The sequence below is a fragment of the Girardinichthys multiradiatus genome, chromosome 23 (genome assembly GCF_021462225.1).
Source record: "Girardinichthys multiradiatus isolate DD_20200921_A chromosome 23, DD_fGirMul_XY1, whole genome shotgun sequence".
In the NCBI taxonomy this organism is placed as follows: domain Eukaryota; kingdom Metazoa; phylum Chordata; class Actinopteri; order Cyprinodontiformes; family Goodeidae; genus Girardinichthys; species Girardinichthys multiradiatus.
In genome coordinates this window covers 26,879,577-26,902,821 of record NC_061815.1, presented here as the reverse complement: position 1 = coordinate 26,902,821, position 23,245 = coordinate 26,879,577, and the positions used below count along the sequence as shown (strand labels likewise).

Here is a 23,245-nt window from a genome sequence, read left to right as displayed (position 1 = left end):
ATTCTGTTGAGAGAGAGCAGGTGCAGATGAACATGAAAGAGCGGCCTCTTGTATGCACTCCCATGTTAGAAACATCATGTGAGAGCAAACTGACTTCCAAGCTCCATCTTTAGCACCTTCATTTAAGTATTAGGTAAAGTCAAATGAATTTCACAGAGAGCAAACAAGTCACTGAGTGAAGCACTCACATCAATCAGGACTGTTCAAAACTTAACTCAGCCAAGGTTTTATCATTTCTTAGAAGTTAACATTTGAATTTTCCTGTAACACTTTTTTTTATTTATTAAAGATTTAAAAATTAGAACATTCATTGTCCCTACTCTTTCCAACCACAAATCTGCACCACCACCCCCTCAGTCGATGTGCTTTGACAATATTTCTGTTTTAATGAACAACTATGAAACACGCTGGCCCTTCATATTATTTTGACTCCAAGGCCTCTTGTAAGATCCTGCATTGTCACTGGGCCAAGCCCCCTGGTCATAAATAAATCATTCTCTTAGCATTGGGGTTGTACCTGAATTGTCTTAAAAAGCTTTAGTGAAACCCATTCTGAAGAACCTTTAACTGGACCACAACTGCTAATAAATTACCAACCTAGATCAATGGTACTTTTTATCCAAAAACCCTGCATGCAAAATAATATTTTTTTGGGTCAAAAACAAAGACCAGCTCTTCTCAGAATTATTACTGATGTACTAAAATTAGATAATAATAATAACATTTCTGTTTCAGTTCTGTTGGTTCTGTCAGATTCATTCATCTCCTACTTATTAAACCAAAAGCTTTATGTGACAACTGATGAGATGGACTTCTCCCCTGGGACTCCTAACCTGTGGTGGAGTGGCTCAGTGTTGCATAAATGCAATGTTGAATATTCACAGATCTCTTGTCATACAAAGGTCACAACTCAACAGCATTGCTTGGCAATGATTAGTAACTAGATGGCTCTTAAATTTCTCCAGCTAAATCATAATAAAACAGATATGCTCATTTTGCACCAAAGTACATTTGTAATAATATTGTCTGTTTCGTTTGAATCCTAGGTATTATATTAAACAGTCCACAAAAAATCTGGACATTATCCTTAATCAGAACTGACCATTAACGTCTGTTGTTCAGGGTAGCTACTGTATTTTCCTGTAAGAGATCAAACAAGTCCTCTCCTGCCTGTTTCATCACGCCAAGATAACTGCAGCTCTTTCTATTCCTGCTTAAACAATGACTCAGCTTCCCGTTTGCAGGTGGTCCACAACTCATTCTGACCAACACCCCATTCCTTGCTCACATTATTACTAGTCTCATGTACCTTCCCCAGCTGCCAGTCACCTTCAGGAATCAGCAGGTACTTCCCCTCCTGATCTACAAAGCAATACATCACATCACTGATCTGGTCACTCCATTCACCCTCTAGGTCCAAGGTCTTCTGATCAAGGTCTTCTAATTGTTCCTCAGTCCATACTGAAAATGTGAGGGGACTGTGCTTTCTCAATGGTGGGTCCAGTGCTGTGAAACAAAAATTTTGCTCTGGACATCAGGATGGCTGAAGCTTTTAAATAATTTAAACACATGACTCACCTCGTGTTTTTTTTTTTTTTTTTTGACTCATTAGTCATTCTGCTTTGCTTTGCATTCTTTGATTGCTGTTGTCTTTCTTACAATTTGTAGCGAATGTGAAGCACTTTGAAACCTATTCTTTGAAAAAGTGCTCAAAAAATAAAGGTAGATCTATTCTGCAGGTTAATCACCCATATGAGATAATACATGCGCTCTCCAATCTCGCACCTTTCCACTGTTCTCTCATCACCCCAGTGTGAGACATTCCCCATGCCTGCCCAGAAATGAACCAATGGACGTCTTATCACCAATCTGAAAGCAGACCTTTATAGTTCTACGGACGGATGGGCCGAAAAAGATAGACAGAAAAATATCAGAGACGTGGTGTCCGGGGATGTGCGTGCCTCCTGGTCTGAAATTTTCTCCCTCCCTCCTCCTTCTTTCTCTCCGTCTCTGTGTCACTGACACGCAGCCCAGGGAGAAGATGGGAAACAACTGTTCATGACCTAGTACGCTGGTGTGTTTGGTTTTCCATTCATTCCCTCATTTCACCTCGTTTTAGTGGAACTGGATCGATAAACTCTTAAGGGCAGGCCGACGGAATAGCACCAAATCAACACGCATCGATTCTTTACTGGATAAAAAGGGCAATCAGACAGGCGGGCTATAGGGTGATCGCTCCCGACTTCTGTGCGCACATGCAGGCGGTCGGCGACGCACAAGCCTGGCTACATGTGTGCGCATTGGCGGTCGTCGCTGAACTTTAAACTTCAAATTAATCTGGATATTGTTCTAATAGCTTGCAGAGAGAGGGTAGTGTGAGGCAGGACGATTTTGGGATCAAGATTACACTAGCAATGTTTTGCTGTGGTACCGTCTCCACACGTGGTCGCATCCGCTTAATGTGACAGGGGACGGGGGTGTTATAGCAGCCACCACCGGCCACTCAGCTGGCGTGGACGCCGACAGAAGTTGTCGACGCACGGTGGAGGAAACCGGCTCGTCCTTGGCGGCGCTGGAGCAACCGGAGTAGGGGACGCTGAGGAATGCGGATCCGAGATTTTGACTTCTCAAGATCACCTGCGGAACTCTTCGCAGTTTACACCAAAGTAAGTGTTATTTTCTTCCGCGGAACAATCACATAAGGCAATAATCTCCAGTTTGTAGTATACCGAACAATACCTCCAGACTACTTTATGGTTTATTTGGCTAACATTTGTATTTTTATATCGCCATTACCTTGCTGAATACAAATATAATAACGGGACATACGAAATGTCCACTCTGTAACTGCTTTTAAGCCGCACTGCCTGAACATGTAAGCTGTCAGTCAGCTGTATAATTGTCCCGTTATTTTTTTTCTACAGCCGACCTTCAGTGAGCCTGCCGGGCGCCATGCTGAGGCAGATCCTCCTGAACTCTACCGACTCCCCGGACTTCAACCTGGTGCTGATGGCCCAGTCCACAACGCACGCACCTTCCTCCCTGAACTCCTCCAACAGCGGCTCGGTGAGCGTGGCTGCCCTTCTGAGACCCACCACGGGAAGGGGCGGGGGCGGAGGGGGGCTTCGGGAGGGCGAGCTGCACAAACCAGACCTGATCACCTACATAGTCATGTGCCTACTGCTTTTCCTGCTGGTCCTGCTGATTGTGTTCTTCATCAACTGCCAGCTGCGGAACTCCTTCTTCGCCTCCATGCCATATGACAGGTCACTGAGAGAGGCCCGGACCTCCTACAAATAACTACCCCAGGGGGACAAACCTCTGGAAATCATGTTGTTTAGTTAACTTCTGGTGCACAATTGCTGGATCCCTAATCTGGAATATAATCAGTTATGATAGATGCTGCCCACAGGCCTGAAATTGACATGTAGAAACACTTCAGAGTGCTCTGACAGGTGGAAAAATTAAAGACGGACTTCAGAAATTGTTAATGACTCACAGGCCTGTACATTCTGCTAACCTAAATAATGAACCATGAAACAATCCTCTTCCACGATTCACCAACAGCTCTCTACAAAACGGAAGCCAATTTTTTCCAGGATCCTCATTCCAGTTAGTCGTTCCAGCATTAACTCATCAAACTGCTAACAACTCTGACATGGCGCCGGCACTTTGCATTACAGAACTGAGCCTTGGGCCTGCTTTTCTTCATGAAAACATGACTCGCAATGTGTCATAATAGAAACTACTGTTGTAGTCTGTACAAAATAATTTTGTAATACTGTAACTTCACTGTGTTGTCTTGTGAGGCAATTAGGATACAATCTGAAACCTTTTTTCAATTGTAAATTGATCAAATGACAGATTATAGTGGCTATATATCGTTGCATAAAGATACTGAAATGTCTTCTGGAGTCCTTTTGGTTGTGTACCTGTGAGTGAAAATTGCAGGAGAAAATGTTGCAAACTGCTGATGTGAAAGGGCAACAGTTTATCATTTATTACACCCACAGAGGCATTTACACACAGTGTAAATGCAACCCTTATCCAGCACCTTCACTTTTATAATTAACTTCTCGTAGACAATTTTTTGCGTCATAACCATCCTAGGGAAGGAAGACTTGTTGCTGAATCCTGTGCGATAAAGCATACCAAAGTGGTCTTTTTCAGTGCTACCGGTGATGCGCAAATTTTCTCCAATCTTGTTGTTGGGAAACATCTCCCACATACCATGACAGATAAATGAGCTTGTCTCTGTGATCCTGTCTCTCTCACTGTGTGAGTGATAGGGGAGATTATGTGTGCTTACAATTTGTGTGTCTGAGTCAAAGTTATGCAATGAATTAAACCTTGTTATAACCATAGAAAATGCACCAAAATTATAACAAAGACTCACTCTGTCAAAGAGTCATCTGTATATTTTAACGGATATGAAAGTCAAAAGATTTGCCATAAAATCGATAAGCAATTGTTTTATTTTGTGGACATTTCATAAAGATTTGGAGGATTATTTTGTACCTTGGGTAATTTCGGAGTTTACTGAAAATGCTTTGAAAATGTAAAAAAAAAAAAAAAATAGATTGTGTATTTGCAGTTGTTTTATGCTTTCTAACGTAAGAATCTAGATACAGTCCTGGAATATGGCATGTAACATCGACCTCAATCTTTTCTGTCACTGGAGCGACACTGAAGCAACTGCTGTTCACATTTTACCCACACGGTGGAGCCCCAGGTCCTATTTCTTTGTATGCAAAATCCTGAAGGGCTGTAACTCCTGCAGGATGGTAGGACTCGCACAATGCCTCACAAATAAAAACAAGATTTATAGAACGAAAATGATAGAGACTGAAAAGCGGGCCTCTTCAAAGAAAAATGTAGGCCAATTGTTTCAATGCATACACATTTGTCAGGGTTAATTACTCCTTTCTGAAGACATGCAAAACAACATTATTTGCCTCTGTTTTATTACGGAGGTTGCAACCTTAGGAGACTTAAGAGATGTGCTTTTGGTCAATGCTACAATTGGAGATTGTTGAAGAGAGAGACTTATAATTTGAAAAGAGAAAGAATGAAAAGGGCTAAAAGGATTGAGATCACACAACATGAGTTTAGAATTGGGTTGGGGTGAAAACATTCCTTCATTTTAGGTTTTATGGTGGGTTATATTATTAAAATAATACAGAAACTTCCTGACGAAACACTGCCCTCCTTTAAAGGTCATCTAACTTTAAAGCTACTTAGACAATTTATTTCCAGCACAAGACACTGAAATTACTCACAGATCCAAACAGATTAAATGGCCTATTGTGGTTATCTGCAATTGTTTATACAGTTTCTTCTAAAGGTATTAATAGGCCTTGAACCTTATCTACTTTTTGTCCCCTTACAACCACAAGACTTTAGGGTGATAGCCCAACACAAATTAGTGCATAATTGTGAACTGGAGAGAAAGAGGTATGTGACATAGGAAGGTATTTTTTAGAAGTAAACATCTCAGAAGTGTTGTATGTTTTTGTGTTCAGCCCCTCTTAGTCTATACTTTCTAAAACAACCTTTTACTGCAATTACATCCACAGGTCTTTTTGGTGTATGTTTCTACCAGCTTTGCAAATGTTGATTCAAGGAATGAAGATTTTGAACATTCTTCATTGCAAATTAGCGTAAGTTATGTCAGACTGGATGATGAGGATCGGTGTCCTTTTTTGGATCTGCTCATTGAGATTCCATCACATGAAAATGCTCTGCTCTAAACCATTCCATTGTAGATCTGGTTAATGTTTAGGGTCATTGTCCGACTGGAAAGTGAACCTCTGCCACACCCTCTAGACTTTTGCAGCCTCCAGCATATTTAATCCAAGAACGTCCTAAATTTAGCTTCTTCCATCCTCCTATGGTCTTTGATTAGTTTCAATGTCTCTGCAGAAAAGTAGAACAGGATACTGATACCCTCATGTTTCACTGTGGGGATGGATAGTTCAGGGTGTGCAGTATTTTGTAAATATTGTCTTGTATATATAGGCCAAGAATTTTTGGTCCCGTGTGATCCGAGCACCTTCTTTCACATCTATGCTGTGTCATGACATGGCTTGTAGCAAATATTCAAAATGATTTCTTATGGCTTTTCTTCAGTATTGATTTTCTTCTTGCAACTCTTCCACGAAGACCATTTGTAGTGCACAAGCATTAGTTCTCCAGTCTACAGATTCTCCTACCTCAGCTGTGGATCTCTGTCGCTCCTCCAGAGTTACAATGGACCTCTTTGCTTCTACTCTGATTGATGCTCTCCTTTCCTGGCCTGTCAACTTAGACGGACGCCATGTCATGGTATATTTGTAGTTGTGCCATACTCTTTCTATCTTCTGACTATGGAATGGGCAATGCCCTGAGGAATCTTCAAAACTTGTGATATTGTTTTAGAACCTAAAGTTGCATAACATTTCTCTTTTAAATATATTTACTTACAAACTGTAACCATAAAGGATGAACAGACAATATAAACACGTCTGTTGTGTTCCTTGGTTCTCATCATGCTGTTCGTTCACTAATGTTCTCTTAAAAACCTCCGAGGCCTTCAAGGAACAGCTGTAATTATTCTGAAATTAAATTACAAACAAGAGGGCTCTATTTAGCGATTAGGTCAATTCTGAACTGAATGCACTGGGCTTTATTTAAGAGTATCTCATCTACAAGAGAAATAATGCAGTTTTCAGATCTTTTACATTTTTTTTAATGTGCATCCTTTTCCTTCCAGTTCACAATTATGCAGTTCTTTGTGTTGGTCTATCACATAAAACCCCAATAAAATAAAGGTAGTACCTTTATGTGACAAAATGTAAACAAGCTCATATTTTCGACAGGCATTCCACAATTAGAGCTGATTCCTATTAATTATTCTAGATTCTGATTGTTGGGTTCTTGGGTATTTTAAAGTCAATATTATGACAAAGAATAAACGAGAATTCCACGTATGTGCCTAAAGACACGTTTTGAGTGGCGGTGCAGCGTCAACATGTAATGATCAGTGTGTCAGTGCAGTGATCTGTCAGTTAAATCCGCTCAGGTGCAGCTCCAGGGCGCAGGCTCCGCCCCCTAACCAGGACTGTCAAAGAACAGGAAGAAGTCTTCTACCGCTGACTCGCTTCCCCGTTGTCACCTAGGGGTTAAAAAGTTATCTAAACTTTGTTGAGCAGCCATGGAAGACAATTCTGGACACGTCGTCGATTCTGGTGATTTCTAACGCCGAGTCCGCGTTGTTGTTACCGAAACAACTGGTGGAAGTTGACGCGGAGGCTTTTTGTTCCGCTTAACTTAACTACTGTAGCCCGCAAGCTAGCCCGGGCAAAGCTAACGTTAGCTATTTTTGTACCGCATATTTTGCGGTTTAATATTATCGCTGTGGCTGGTGTAACTTATATAAAGTTACAGAGTTAGGTGCTCGTTGGTATTCCGCAGACGCAACAGGTTGTTTTAGTACTTCTTGACCCGAGGACTTCGGCTTGCGCTTTGAATTTCCCTCCTTCAGTCATCCCTTTTGAGAGGGGGCTCGCTTGTCTGGGTACCAAATTATTAGCAGATCTGTGCTAATTGTGGCTAACTAGCCGAGATACTAGCACAGGCCATTTGGGAATACACTTTCCCCCCCGAGTGAAGCAACGCTGCAGGGGAGAATCCCCCGCTACACGTGTCTATCTGTACGTCAAATTCAAGGATTAATTTGCTAATATGGATCAGAACACGGGGAGTTCGGCTTCATCTGCGGGAGCCAAGAAGGACAAGAAATCAAAGAAGAAAGACGAGGATGGAGATGGGAAAAAGAAATTTGTGAGTATCTCACTTGAGTCATTTATCGTTTTTAGGTGTCTGTAGAGCTGGGCCCAGGTGTCTCACCAAACTGCACACTGCTAGTTAGACTTTCTTTCTCTCAGTTTTCTCCCTGACACCTGTAATTACTGTCACCCCATCCAGCTGTTCACCTGCTTCAAATATTGCCCTGTGGTATTCATGACTCTGGTCAAGGTTCTGGTCTTTGTTTATATGTCCACTTCCTAAGAAGTTTTGGCTCCTCACTTTAAAAAAAACCAAAAAAAAAACCTTGACCTTATCGTTGCATCTTAAGCTTATGCATTCCTGACTGATTGCAACATGCCAACACAGGACTTCCAACATGTGTTATGAGCACAGCACACCCCTTTCTGGTTGTATTCGTTTCTACAAGGTCAGCGTAGTCCCCTCTCTAAATCAGACACTTCGTGGAAAGAATGTTTTTAAATGAATTAGCTTTCAGTTTCTAGGTGTGTCTAAAGTTTTCTTCAGATGACTTCATTTGGATTTTTCCCTGGCTGTGTCAGCATGTGTGACTTAGGGTGCTGACAGGAAGGCAGCAGAGAAGGGTCAACACAGTGATAAGGTTTGTCATCAGACTGGGCAAACTCTTGTGTAACCTTATCCCCTGGTCACCTCTAGCAGCAGGTGAAAACTAATATTGCTCCCCAACAGTAACCATAGGGGATGTGCAAACAAAATAACATTTTTGGTCTCAGGACTGAATTTACACTTTTTTTATTAGAGAAAACTGAGTACATGGTGTTTTTCGATTCATTTTTGTCCCATGTCAATGATAACACCAGAATGTCTACAATAGTGTAAATACCAGGCACCTGGAATCTTATCTTGAGTTTTCCAAATAATTGGTTTGCATGGCCAGTGTTGGCACTGTAGCTCAGTTTTCACAATTTCATGATGATTTGCAAAAATGGTCAGCTTGCGTATGTGTTAAACTTTTTATATTTTGAAGTATAATCTATTGTTATCTGATTGTCCGTGGCAGGGCCCAATCAGCTGTTCGAGGTGGAGACTTCTAATGTGGCTTCCCGTGTTTGTTGTGTTTTAAAATAGCTCATTTTTGTTCTACATAACCTGCTTATGGTGTGGCTCTGGTCCAACTCATTTTCTCTTTGGTGCTGAGTGTAGTGCATGTGACCCTGTTATGCTTTCACCATAAACTCTGACTGCAGCACTTATGCGCTGCTACGTTCTACCTGTTACATTCCTCATAATTAGACCATAAATTAACGTTAGGAAAATTGAGTGTTGAAGTATGTTAATGGATTCACAGCCGTTCATGTCTGCATCTCGATGCTTTGCAAAAATATATATTATTTCCCTCACCCCGAGTTTTAGGGGTCAAAATCTCTCGTATGTCATGGGAGTCACCGGACGCAATCTAGAATAAGAACACAACAAATATTAGGCATAAATAATAATAAAATTGTAATAAAATTACATTATATTTTAAGTCAGAAAATTGTGTGCTCTATAGATATCTTTCACTATTATTCATTAAAATATTTAACTGCCAATTAGGTTGAGAGATGCAGCGAAAAGTGTCAAGATTTTCTTTCAATCAATTTTTACCAGGAAAATATGATCTTATCACAGCTCAACTGTGTAAAAAGTCAGCTCCTCTTTCTGCAACAGGTCATTTCTGAATCGTTTCTTTAACATGGGTGTTTAACGTAGCAAGGGGAGCAAATTGACCTGATAATGTAGGTCACGCCAACGAGGTGAAAATGGGAGATAACTCCATCTATTGTATCAAATCATACTTAGGTCAATAAATGAATTCTCTTCCCATGCCTTGCATATTGGAACAAGGAAAGCAGATCCGTTATTTTGCTTGACTGTCCATGTAAATAAATTGGCTCCAAGATGTGAACCCAATCATGTTTCATTTTAATTTTGTTTTGGAGTTGTATAAATAATTGAGATGAGCTTGTTTTCCAGTGAAACATAAGCTCTCAGCTGTTTTTCCTGTTCGACTGACTTCTCTGATCTTTATCGTGATTCTTGTGCACCTCAATCAAGGCATGCCAGTAAAAAAGAGAGGAATGTGTCACACCTACATTTGGATTATCTCTGTACAGCTTGCTACATGAACATCTGATCAAAATGATCTCAGTTAACTGGCTTTATAGTTTCGTTACCAAATCAGTCTGTCACTAGTTTTTGTGCTAGCTAATTTTTAGCACAAAAACACATGGGGCAGATAATCATAGTCACATTCCTTTATTGAAGTTTGGTGTTTTTCTAACTGGAAAGTGTAAGTTGGAAGTGAGTTTGACAGGAATAATTAGCATCTTTCACCATGCTTACAGGTATGCGTGTTATGTTGTTTGAAAGCTCTGTGCTCTTCAGGTTCAGAGAGATAGAAGGTCAGCATACATGAATGTTGTTGATGTAAACATGCCTTCTGGCTCAACCCAGCAGGCAAGCAAAGTGGGGATTAGCCAGGGATCGCTGCCTCGGACTGTTATTTGGGATACAAGGTGAATATGAGATCGCAGATTTTGGCTTGGAGTCATCGTGGTGCCATTTTCCCTGCTGATTTGGTGTCATATGCCACATAATCAGGTGTGACTATAGCTCTTTTGTTGTTCTGCCCTCCTCTTCTCTTATGTGTAAACACCATTTAAAGTGGAGAATAATAACCAGGATTGTTCTCTGAGCATTTTAGACATTCAGATTTTGTACAATTTGCCACAGTCAGGTTTTATTTGAGTTCAGAAACAAAGCTGAAGTGTTGTTGACATTCCACAGTATTTATACCAATATGCCTCCTCTTAGGGGTTGGCATTCTACTGAATTTATTTACAGTATTCAGCGTTGATCCACATGAGAGGGCTAAAGTGACTATATCTTAACATTTCAAGAAATATTGCAACAGCAAATCTTTAGCTTCTCCATCTAAAATGCCATTTTTTTAAAATTAAAGCAGATCACTTTTTCCCCTAAAATTAATCATCCTTTCGCATTGTTTAGCACACATACCTTTCTCATTTCCTATCAGGCACAAACTTGTAGAATGAAAATAATTTTTCATTGTAATCTGCCTGGGGTAGGAATAATTATGTGCTAAACTGTATATGTTTCATAATACCTTAGAAACTATTCATTTAATGAACATCAGGTCACATTGTGCTGAATGTAGTTAAACCTAAAAATTTAGCCTATTAGACCTGGTTTCTGTAATGGTGTGTTCACACCGAACGCGGGTTCTGCGATAGGAGCGGCCGATTTACATGTTATCCCTATGTAGAGTTGAGTTCAGGACCGGAGCGGTGCGAAGGAGACGAAGGACGCGGTGCGAAAGGCGCACCGAGCGAAGCGAGAGCGGTGGACGAGTTGAAAAATCTGAACTTTTTTCTAAATTCGCATCGCGTCAACCAATCAGGGACTGGATGTGGCTGTGACGTAGGGTGAAGGACCGCAGCGGAGAAGAAGCAGTTGTCAGTGATGATAGAGGACCAGATCATAGTGGCGGTGTGCGGCAAGCCAGAGTTGTATGACTCAACTAATTATTTTTACTGAGACAAGTACAGAAAGGACCTAGCCTGGAGAAGAGTTAGTGAGGAGACTGGAGTAGCAGGTAAAACTTTAAAATAGCGCCATTGTACTACTGTCTTTTGGCTAATTTATATCGGCACCACTTGCTATATATATCTTATATTTAGGAGATGTGGACATTAAAAATCGGCAGTTTTTTTATTGAGCCCAGATTTATTTACTCACCGAAGACAGATGGACAGGCGTTCAGCAGCGGGGATACAGCGCTGGTAGTTGGTGTCCCAGAGGCTGATTCGTCTCCCAACGCGGGACAGCAGATCTTCAAACTGGGTCCTGGATAGACGGAAGTACTGCTGAAATCGACCGTCATCCAGACGCAGCTCCTGGAGTGGTACTCTCCAAACTGTTCCCGTCCCTGAAGAATCTGCGGAAGCAGTGGACTGAGTCTGGAGTAGAGACATCCAGAGCCACCGTGCACAGGCGTGTGCAGGAAATGGGCTACAGGTGCCACATTCCCCAGGTCAAGCCACTTTTGAACCAGAAACAGCGGCAGAAGCGCCTGACCTGGGCTACAGAGAAGCAGCACTGGACTGTTGGTCAGTGGTCCAAAGTACTTTTTTTGGATGAAAGCAAATTCTGCATGTCATTCGGAAATCAAGGTGCCAGAGTCTGGAGGAAGCCTGGGGAGAAGGAAATGGCAAAATGCCAGAAGTCCAGTGTCAAGTACCCACAGTCAGTGATGGTCTGGGGTGCCGTGTCAGCTGCTGGTGTTGGTCCACTGTGTTTTATCAAGGGCAGGGTCAATGCAGCTTGCTATCAGGAGATTTTGGAGCACTTCATGCTTCCATCTGCTGAAAAGCTTTATGGAGATGAAGATTTCATTTTTCAGCACGACCTGGCACCTGCTCACAGTGCCAAAACCACTGGTAAATGGTTTACTGACCATGGTATCACTGTGCTCAATTGGCCTGCCAACTCTCCTGACCTGAACCCCATAGAGAATCTGTGGGATATTGTGAAGAGAACGTTGAGAGACTCAAGACCCAACACTCTGGATGAGCTAAAGGCCGCTATCGAAGCATCCTGGGCCTCCATAAGACCTCAGCAGTGCCACAGGCTGATTGCCTCCATGCCACGCCGCATTGAAGCAGTCATTTCTGCCAAAGGATTCCCGCCCAAGTATTGAGTGCATAGCTGTACATGATTATTTGAAGGTTGACGTTTTTTGTATTAAAAACACTTTTCTTTTATTGGTCGGATGAAATATGCTAATTTTGTGAGATAGGAATTTTGGGTTTTCATGAGCTGTATGCCAAAATCATCCGTATTAAGACAATAAAAGACCTGAAATATTTCAGTTAGTGTGCAATGAATCTAAAATATATGAATGTTAAATTTTCATCATGACATTATGGAAAATAATGAACTTCATCACAATATGCTAATATTTTGAGAAGGACCTGTATTGTCCAAGCCTTGCTCTCTTGTCCTCAAAATTAATTTCAAGTATTATTAGGCCTATTTATTTAATAGTTAATAAAATGCAATAAATTACAAGTAAAAAAAAAAAGATGATTCAAATATGTATTAATTTTCTTGACAACTTGAAGCTGAGATAAGGAGTAGTCCAATGAATGGTTTATGACATGGCAGGCTTCTTTTACTTTGCCCACACCAAATGGTACCCTTAGAACATGAGGGGTATCAGCTGTTTATCATGGCATGTGTTATGTTGCAGTCACAGAGACACATCACTGTCTGTGTGAGCATTTGTTAAATTTGATTGATTTCTCGTTAAAAAAACATTTTGTCCAAATGGATTGAATGTGTTATAAAGCAATCATAAACATGAGGATATAGAACCCAATGCTGGTCATTGTAGACAACCACACCAATCCATGAATTTATATTTGAAATTCATCTGCATGCTGTTGTGTTCAGAAGTCATGTACACAATGTGCTGTCTCTGCACATAAACCAGGGGTCCACTGCCGATGTTGTAAATTGTGTTTAACATTCTAACATCTCTGTATATGAGGAAGTACATCTCTGTGGGTGGCTGCAGACACAGTTACATATTCATAGGATATAAATCTCTCTGACTTGTCAGCCACTTCCAGTGTCTTCATGTCACTGTGTGGTGCAAGTTTGGCTGTGGTTTTACTAAATATATATATATATATCTTAGTATACGTTATGTGGTACTGCATACAGTGGAAATCCAAGTAAGGATTATTATTGCACTATACTATATGATGTAAAAGCACCAAACGTGGTCTGCATAAGGGAAATTATGGGTATGTTGTCCCTGTATTCTGTGTCCATGTCCACAACTTAGTATAAACATGGCTTTAAAGGAAACATTTAGATATTATATATTCATATTTGACAGAATGGTAATTAGTTTCACCAATGACTGGATTAATGCTCATAGGTTGCACATTATCAGCTGCAACCACTCAAGTGCCATTGGTCTCTAAAACCCCAGATCTTCAAAATAATGGGATGTTGCCAAATTTTCTAGTGACTTTAAATGTAGTTTTCTGTTGGAATACACAAATAGCCTTAACTGGAAATTAGTTTAAGTGCTTTTTAGTCAATAAACATCAGCATAATTGCAAAGTGCTCCATCTTTCGAGCGTGACATCTTCTCCCTGTGTGTGACTTTGTGCGTCTGTGTTATTACTTCCTGGGGGAACCACCTCAGCAAATGCTTATTCTTCTGTACTGGCACAAATTAAGCAGGCCAGGTCATGACTTCTCAGTCCCTCTTAAATCTGACTTGAGCGCTCAGAGACGAGCGGAAAAGGCGAATGTGCAGTTGTTCTCTGAATCTTTTCTTTTTTCACATAACCGCTCCTTTTCAACTACAAAAGCCTGTGACAGACCTGCAACCGACTGCTTGATGCATCTTTGTGTAACTAGAGCGTGCTTTACAGTGAATAGAGGATGTCTTGCCAATATGAAACCAGAGTGTTAATGGCAGAGGCTGCTTGACTTAGACTGAACGATAGTACTCTAAAGTTCAAAACGAGACAAATAAAAATAGGTGTCACAGGTGATTGCTGCACTATAAAAAGATAATGAAAGGTAGACGATGTTCAGTTGTTTGGGTGTAGCAAATGCAAAAAGCTACGTGGGATGTGAAGAGTTCAAGCATGTTGTACATACTATATTCACAACTTGGTTTGCAAAGTTTACTACAGTTATAAATGTGCCAATCCTTTTTTTTTTTTTTTTTATCCCATCCACTAGATTTTAAAATCTGCTAATGATATTGATAGTTTCTATTCCAGAACTTTTTTACTTTACATTTACTGGTGTTTTTGGTCATTGTGTTGTTTAAGATAATATAAATAAACCGCATAGCTCTGTCAGTCATACAGCTGCAGCTTTTGGACACATCTTCAGTGGTTTATATTGACAAGATTGACAATTGCTTAATAAGCCTAAGAATGATTTTGTTCTTGCCTATATTCACATTCCTGTCAGCCATGGAGCTGTTGAATTTGAACCACAGACTGAGGAGGCACAATGGATTTCAGAATGTTGTTGGAAAAGCAGCTGCTGTCAAACACTGTGGCGTTGGTAGAAAAACATGAATTAAAAGTTATTGCAAGACATTACATATTGCAACAGAATAAATGTTAATGGTATAACTTAAGCTTTTCTGTCATGAACGGTCATTAATTATTCATGAGTAGACACAACGGCATGTGTACATAAAAAATTAAGATGACAGCCTGTTTAAGTGTCTTTCAAAAGAAGGCAACATATGACTGTTTTTAAAAACCTCAGTAGTTGGCACTGTTGGTATTACTAACTTTTAACTGCAGTATTGGTTTATGTTCCAGATTCTAAGCATTTCTATCTTCTGACAAAGTCTTCCATCAGTTTGCTGATATCTCCAAATCCTACGCTTCATGCCAAAAGATGGTTCACAGCCTAAAAAAAAAATCAAATCAAGCAACTTTCTGCCATCCAGTTTGCTTTCCTGTAGCAGCTGCAGCTCATTGTTGCTCCTCTGTATGGATTGAAGTGCATGGAGTCCTCTCCATATTTGATCTTGCTGTAACAATCACACAACTTCTAAATGCATGCAAAAAACACATAACAATCCTTTCTTGTTTGCTTCCTTTCTAAATGCAGTTAGTATTTTAAAGCACACATCTAGAAGTGGTTACGATTACCAAACCTAAAGGTAAAAACTGTAGTAATGTTCGAGGTTTGTAAAATTTGCCTCACAAACGTAAAAATACTTGTAATAATAGGATCCAGCTAAGTTGTTTTCACCCACCCCTGATAGGGAAAATAATTTGTACTGACAAGAAATATGAGAGATGCAGGTTTGCTGTTGGAAACAGCTTTGAACTTGCATTTTACATGCTAATATATTATTCAGTTACTTGGGCAGAGTCACAGTGAGCAGATGCTCGTACCGAGCAGAAATGACATAGCCCAAAAGGCTAAAGGTCCCAGAGTTATGGGTCCACAAAGGAGAAAGAGAGGGAAGAACATAATAGGCATACATCACAACTGATATCGTTGTCAAAGGCAGGTATTCTGTACGTGAGTATCCCCTGATGTACTCCACACCCACCTGAGTTGGTACCATGTGTTTGGAGGGCCTTAGTAGGTCACTGAATACTGGGGTGGGTCACTTAGAACATGGTCTTCACAGGTAGTACTGGAAAAATAAAGTACACAGAATATTTTTTGTAGCCTTTGATACCAAGTCCAAAGAGACAGGGTCTTACAGCCTGTAGCTCCTAAATTTTCAGTTTATCCTTCAACTTTGCTTTGCGGACTCCATGGACGCTTTTAAAAAACCATTGAAAACTGTTTAGTTCTCAAAGGCTTTTATGTCAGAATGTTGTTTCTTTATAGTTTATACTATGGTATACTAATGTCACACAATGTGTAACTTATATGTGATTTATGTTGTACAGCGTTTGTATGTTTCTCTGAAAGGCACCTTACAAATAAACTTTACTTTCTATTTACTAGAGGATATTACACATGGAGATAAATTGAATTGTGGGCTAAGGATTCATAAGTGTGAGTTTATAAAAGATTCACAGCAGTAGTATTATTAGCTAATTGGAACTTTTCAGAGCTCAGGTGAAACTTTCGGCAAACTTGTTAATTCAACAGTTGATCTTTAACAAAGTAAAAGATCTAATTCAGAAAAAATGTTGATTATATATCTCCTCACATTACCATCATCTATGTGAAGAGGATCAGTTGCCAAAAAGTTTGGAAGACTACATCGTGAAGAATCTCAACACCATACGAGGCTAAGAAAGACTGTTGAGAGCTTCCCAGACTGTTTGCATCAGTTTCTGCATCGGCAGCTGCACTGGAACTGAAAGGAAGACTCTGCTTTGTCTGATAGATTGGCTGAGAGAATAATCAGGATCTTGCCTACCTTCTTAGAGTCCATTTTAATGATAACCTGCAGAAGATGACCTCTAACCCTGTCCACTAACGTTTTAGCTGCCTTTCATCTAGCAAACGACACATATTTTTAATTTCGTAAAACATACGAAATACTGTCTAAAAGTCCTGAACTTTCATGTGTATCTGTTTTTATAAAAACATTGATGTTGCACAGATGACTTGATCAAATAGTGACTGTACTGAGATAAACAAAGAAACAAGCGAAGAGTGACTACTGTGATGAAAAACAGGCTTTAATGAAAACAGAGTGAAACAGACTACTCTTTTAAATATATAAGAACAATTAAATGCTTCAAAGCTCAACTATAGTCATGTCAATAAAAAAAACAAATCATATTCATCAATCATATCATAAACATTTAATCTCCATAGTCATTCGCAATTAGCTTGATCTGTACACATGGATTTGATATGTCATGTATGATGTACATTTATTTACTCGTACATTAGTAAAGCACCAGTACATTAATCACTTTTTAAGTTTGTGATGTAGGGCAGCGTTTCAATGAACTAGTTTTATAGCGAACAATCTGATTTAGTAATAGTCTGACAAATAGATGTTCCTACTAGACAGCAAATAATAAAATCTGTAGAGGGTGGCCTCTGTCCTCTTTACTAAGGTATCTAATTTAGGAACAAAGAACGTGTTTAAAAGTTTGCACAAACCACATCTAACCACATGACAACAAACTGCTTTAAAAAAAAAAAACTGTATTCCATTGTTTAAACAAAACTTAACTATTAATCTCTGCAAACATTTTTTTCCCATTGCCCTTTATTGGTAGATTAAGGATTAGATTTTTGTGGTATTCGTTACATCTTGGCATGTCATCTATTTACGCTAATGCCTAGTCCTGACTACAGTAACTGTATGAAATAAACACACCTTTGTTGGACCAGTACACATGGATTAGTGCAATGATTATGGTGCAGTCAAATATTTGCTATGTTTTAACTGCATACCTCAGATGACTTTCAGTTGGGTCAATCTGAATGTGTAGGAAGTGTTTATGACCAATTTCTTGGAGCATTGGACATTGGAATGAAGAGCCAGTGGACTTTGCAAATACCTTACCAAGTAACTAAGGCAGAAGAAAAGCAGTTAGCATAACTTCTATGGACACTAAATGTTTTTTGTCTCAACCTTTTTAATGAAGTAGGTGATCTAAACACAATTTCTCCATTTGTTAGACGTTACCTCATGTTTAACTCTTCCTTTCAGAGCTGACAAATATAAGTCAGTTGATTTAAAAACACTAAAAATGGTTCAGCTTTGTGTGCAAAGATTAACAGAATTTGAGCTAATGGAGGAGAACAATCTGTTTATCAAACCTAATTTAGGACTCTAGGCTAATTTAAAAAAGCTACAGTTAAAAAGGTGCAAGATTTGATATTTTCATAATATTTGAACAAGCAGGTCATACTTTCTTTTTTTTTTAAAGCACAACAGAAAAACGCTGTTCTGATCTCACTCCTCTGCTGTCTATATAGGTGCCCACTACAATGCTGTCTTTTGGTTTATCATCTTATTGTATTTTCGGTTAGATCAGTGCTAAACCTTTTGCCATTTGGGCCAAAATCATTAAATTTTATTTTTTTCTTTTCATATATTTTGTTTGGTTTAAAAAAGAAAATTACTAAATGCAAAAAATAATTATCTTGTTTTTATTTTTTTTTACCAGCTCAACAACATCCATAGCAATATGTAATTGAAACAATAAATTTAATTTTGTAGAGCTGATCTTTAAATCACTGTAGACCTGAAACAAAAAGGATTTCACACATTTGATTTATTAAAACGAAGGCGCATGTTTTAGTTTCCTACTTTTTTGGTTCAGAACATTTAGTTTATTCTTAGCAACAATGTAAGGAAGTTTGTGGTCTTATAAAAAAAATAAGGTGCTTAATATATAACGAATAATTTGGGTTTGACCTGAAATTTTTCATTTTTGGGGGCATTTAATTTGTTAGTGAAAATCTTGCTCCACTTAAAAGTGTCCATCTGACTGCATCAACCATCTCCAATTTTCAGGCCAAAATTGTACCATCTTTGAATTGTGGTCTGGGGCCGCTTAGAATCATTTTAAGGGCCATAAATGGCCCATAAGCCAGACCCTGAAAACCCCTGTTGTAGATGTAATTCAGTAAATGATTAACCAATTATTCTAAAATGGTACAAAAGGCAAATCCGACATTTTTCATAATGCATTTCCATAAATTAGTTTTAGACGTTTATTGGTAGTTTGCCATCTGTCATCAGCTTTCTGTCCCACAGATGAGGCTCTCTGATGAGCAACTTGCTGGCACAGCCACGTATCTGGATGTAATCTAGGTAGAAGTTTTAAAGAGGACAAAAGAAAATAAATTGGCTAGAAATCTGCAGTTTTTGCAAATAACTGAAAACTACCTTCATCCAGCTGCTAACAAGAAAAACAAGCAGATGTTCAGTCAAATGACAATGGTTGAGATACAGCAATCCTTGTAAATGTGTCTACATTAGATTTTTCTTAGCTTACCTTAGTAGCAGTATGTTTTTGCTCATCTGTTTTGTTGCTCCTTGCAAAATTGACAGTAGGGCTAACTTTGATGTCTAAATACTAATTAAACCTGTTAACTCTTAGGTGTTAAGATTAAGAATCCCAAGGGGAAAATACAATTGGGGTCATTCTCACCAGCTAACTCTTACTAAATATAAACTAGTTACTAGTATGCAGGTGCTCGGTTGATGCCTAATCACTGCCTTCCCTTGCTCTTGTCACACAGTGCAGCTGTGTCGCTTATGTTTTGATGTCTTCCGGTCCAAGTATGCTTCATGTAGCTTGCTGCTGTGCATGTGCTTTCTCATGCAGTTCAGTGAGGCTCTAGAGAAAACAGAAGTTTCTCTATCAGTCATAAATACCCAGAGGTGGTTTTGAGCTAACGATCATGTAGATACATTTGGTGTTTAGGGTTTTCCACTTATTACCTTTTTGTTTTTTATTGTTTTTGCAACATTTTTCCTCATTTAGTACAACACACATCCTGATAAGTCCTTGTTTAACAGGGCTGTATTATTTCTCAAATTCTGAGGGTGGTGACAGGAAGTTGTGAAAAAATGGCGGGCAGGATGCTTCCTTGTTTGTACCTATTATTGCTTACTCTTATCTGTCTCATTCTCCTTTTCCATCCATTGTGTAAATAGGTACCAGCGGGCCTGTAAATATAATAACCCTCCTCCGACTTTCTATTTTAATGGCCTGGATGCTTCATAGGCCTCTGATGGTTAAACCTACATCGGGGCCTTTGTTACTGTAGTGATCTCAGCCTGGGGTCTGTCAGTTACAAATATCATTGTCTTGCTGCTAGTTGCATATTATAGTTAGATGTGTTCATTTTCTTGTGGTTGAGCTTGCAAAGTTATCAGTTTTCTTGCATTCCTGCTCCATTACTTTTGACTTTATTTGCTGGCACTTGTAAAAGAGTGAAATTTAACCTTTATTTTTATTGGTTCCAGAGTTTTCAAAAGAATGAGCATATTCTTGATCATCAGTTACATCATTAAATAAGAAGCTGTTGAATTTCTTCATTTTACTTCTTTAGATGCATATTCTTGCGAGATGCTCTGCAGTAATTTTTCCTCCTCTGAGCTCTGAAAATCACCCCCATTAATTAGGTCACAGTATCTCAGCCTAAATTTTCAATGTAACCATAATCTTATTCTTAGCATAATGCAGTTGTGCAGGGTCATTATTCTGTCCCAGTAACAAAGAAACATTAAATGAAGGCTGTAAATGGTTGCTAAATGTTGCTATGAAAAACGCTAAGGTAGCAAAACAAATGAAGCACAGCATGCCTTTCTTCAGTAGTATTGATTTGGTGTGTGTGCATTAAAAGGGAAGGGAGAGGAGCTGGAATGCTGTGCTGCAGATTTTACTGTTCTGTAAAAAAATAAAACAATTTAAATGTAAGTTGGTGGCCATTATGGGCTCGTCATATACATTGGTAGCCATGTGGGATCCTGAATTTAAAATATGTTTCAGATCATAGAAATATACCGGTGGTGGTTTTTATGCCACGTGTTATAGCGTGGTTATATTTTATACTAGACAAAATAGTTAAGCAGTTTTTATTGTTTTATTCTAGTTTGAGGACAGCCCCCTAACCTAAGCACCTTTAATCTCCCTGTCATTTGGACCAGTCAGCAGGGAGCTGGTTAGACAGAACAGCTCCTGATCCTCACAGATATGGCTGGTCTCAACGCTGCATGCATTACCTGTGTCATAAAGGAGGAGCTTAGTCTGGATTACTGCGTCGCTCCTTGTCTCTGACTTTGTCTTCCCTTTGGTGATTACAGCTAATCTTGTGTCAGTTTTGTGTACCAACAGAACTGTTTTAAGAAAATGGATGAAAATGCATTCTTTAGTTGCAGGTACAGCTTGGGCTCCAAAGAAGGAATTTGTAATTGTAATCTTATATAGTAATACTGTGAAATAGTGCATTGGTTTGAGTAAACAGTGTTGCTCCTGGGTCTCAGGATAAGATCAAGGTGAAAGTTTGACATTTGCATCAGCATGTGAATTTCAGTAAGCACATTTTATTTATGTAGTGCTGCTCACAGACAAGTGCCTCACAGTGAAATACAAAACACAAAAGGGTACATAAGAGATAGTTTAAGCTCAATAAAGCAATAAAAATCAATAAAAAAGTAAAGAGTAGGTAGTAAAGCCTTGACAGACTAAAAGAAAAGTCCTTAGCTGCTTTTAAAAATTATCCACAGAGTCTAAACAGTGTAACGAGAAAGTTGGGGGAAGTTCCATTTGTGTGCTATTACTTTAAAGGAGCTTCACCGTGATTGAGGGATAACTAATATCTCCTAATTAAAACTTGATTAGGCCTCTAAACAGAAGATTTCAGTGTTTGCTGAATGGCACAAAAAAGACTCCATCTGTCCAACTCTTGTTTTGGTAGCTGTAGAGGCCAGGAAACCCACCAGTATTATCGTATTTAAGTTTTGAACGAGTTTAGAATAAAACGAGTTCAACAGTGCAGTCATAGAACAAGTTGGTCTCTGGGGTTTTCTATCTTGTTTGTAAGTTTCAAATCTTCGGGCCAGGGAGAAGCAATAGATTCATACTAGACGGGGTTGGAAATCTTTTGGCACTTCATGATTTGGTTCACTTTCGATTCAGAAGACTGAAAGATGAAATTATAAATTGATTATTGATATAACATGAACCTCCCTCGCAATCCAAGCAAAAAATGAAAATGAAATCCCTCCACAAACAAAACAAAACATTAAATGGAATACATAAAAAAGCACATTCCAGACAAACAAACAGTAGACCATATTCACAGTTAAATGTGTCCAAGATCACTTGGAATGACTTGGAATATATTAGCCCTGCCTGTGGATGGAACTGTGTAGGTTCCCATGTTTGCTTTATTTCAAAAATATTTCTCTCTATTTTTACATAGTCAGCATATGGTGTGGCTCTTGTCCCAAGCCATTTTCCTTGTTGTGGAGAGGTGGCTGGGCGCGACGCATGCGACCTTATGTGTTCACCATAAGCTGTCTGTGTACAGCAATTATTCGCTCCCGAGTTCCACCTTTTACTGTCCTCAAAGTTAGGGCATAGGTTTGATATAATCGAGTTTGTATTGTTCCATAGGATTGAAATATTGATATTGTATTGTTACCTTATAACACCTGACTGTGTCAGTTATAAAAAAAAAATCGGAATTGGCAGATCGGCTTTTTAAAGATCAGTGATCGGCTAGAAAACTGCAATCAGTGCACCCCTAGTTACTACACCTTGAAACAACTGGTCAGGCCCAAAATCTGGCTGTAGTGATGGACTTAGATCGGATCCTTCAGAGACACATAAAGACAATCACTAAGTTGACCTTCTATCACCTGAAGAACATTTCAAGTATTCAAGCGCTAATGTCCCAGGAGGATCTTGAAAAACTTCATATCAACCTTCCAGACCACTCAGGTCTTCTGGTTTAAGTCTATGTCACCAGAACCAAACCTGGAGAAGAAGCGTTCAGTTTTTATGCTATTCTTATCTGGAACAAACTTTCAGAAAATTGACAAAATGCTGCAACCCTGAGTTCCTATAAAACCCTGTTTATTTAGCGTTGCCTTTGATTGCTGAACATTAATTTCAGTCCGCAGTCCAACTTGTCTTTCCTTCATTATGCCACTGCATTGTCATTTTTTCTATGCGCTTTCTTTTCATGTTTTTATCATTTGAAGCACTTTTTTGTTGTTGCTTAAATGTGCCATAGAAATAAACTTGCCTTTTCTCACCTAGATTGTATTCCCCACCCCTGTTACTACATAATGTGCATATAAAACAAAAGGCTTTAAAAGGTGCCCCCCTCCCTGAATATTTTTACTAAAACATTTCTGCCTAACAATTTGCGCAAATTACGTTGCCTCTTTTTTTCCTTGGTAATG

The 23,245-nt window shown here is 39.2% G+C and overlaps 2 protein-coding genes across 3 annotated transcripts in view; both read left to right on the top strand.

Moving 5' to 3' along the window:
• Positions 1-1,864: 1,864 nt before the first annotated feature.
• LOC124860587 (small integral membrane protein 32-like) lies at positions 1,865-3,907 on the top strand. The gene is made up of 2 exons (XM_047354017.1): positions 1,865-2,666; positions 2,925-3,907. Exon 2 carries the CDS (start codon positions 2,953-2,955, stop codon positions 3,298-3,300), a length of 348 nt encoding a protein of 115 aa, XP_047209973.1. The 5' UTR covers positions 1,865-2,666; positions 2,925-2,952; the 3' UTR covers positions 3,301-3,907.
• A 3,192-nt stretch (positions 3,908-7,099) lies between these two features.
• LOC124860278 (protein diaphanous homolog 1) overlaps positions 7,100-23,245 on the top strand; it is a 119,904-nt gene continuing 103,758 nt past the window's right edge. For both annotated transcript variants that reach the window (XM_047353441.1, XM_047353440.1), the window contains exon 1: positions 7,100-7,821. In XM_047353441.1, coding sequence (XP_047209397.1) covers positions 7,723-7,821 — 99 coding nt within the window. In that variant the 5' untranslated portion in view covers positions 7,100-7,722. The remainder of the gene's footprint in view (positions 7,822-23,245) is intronic.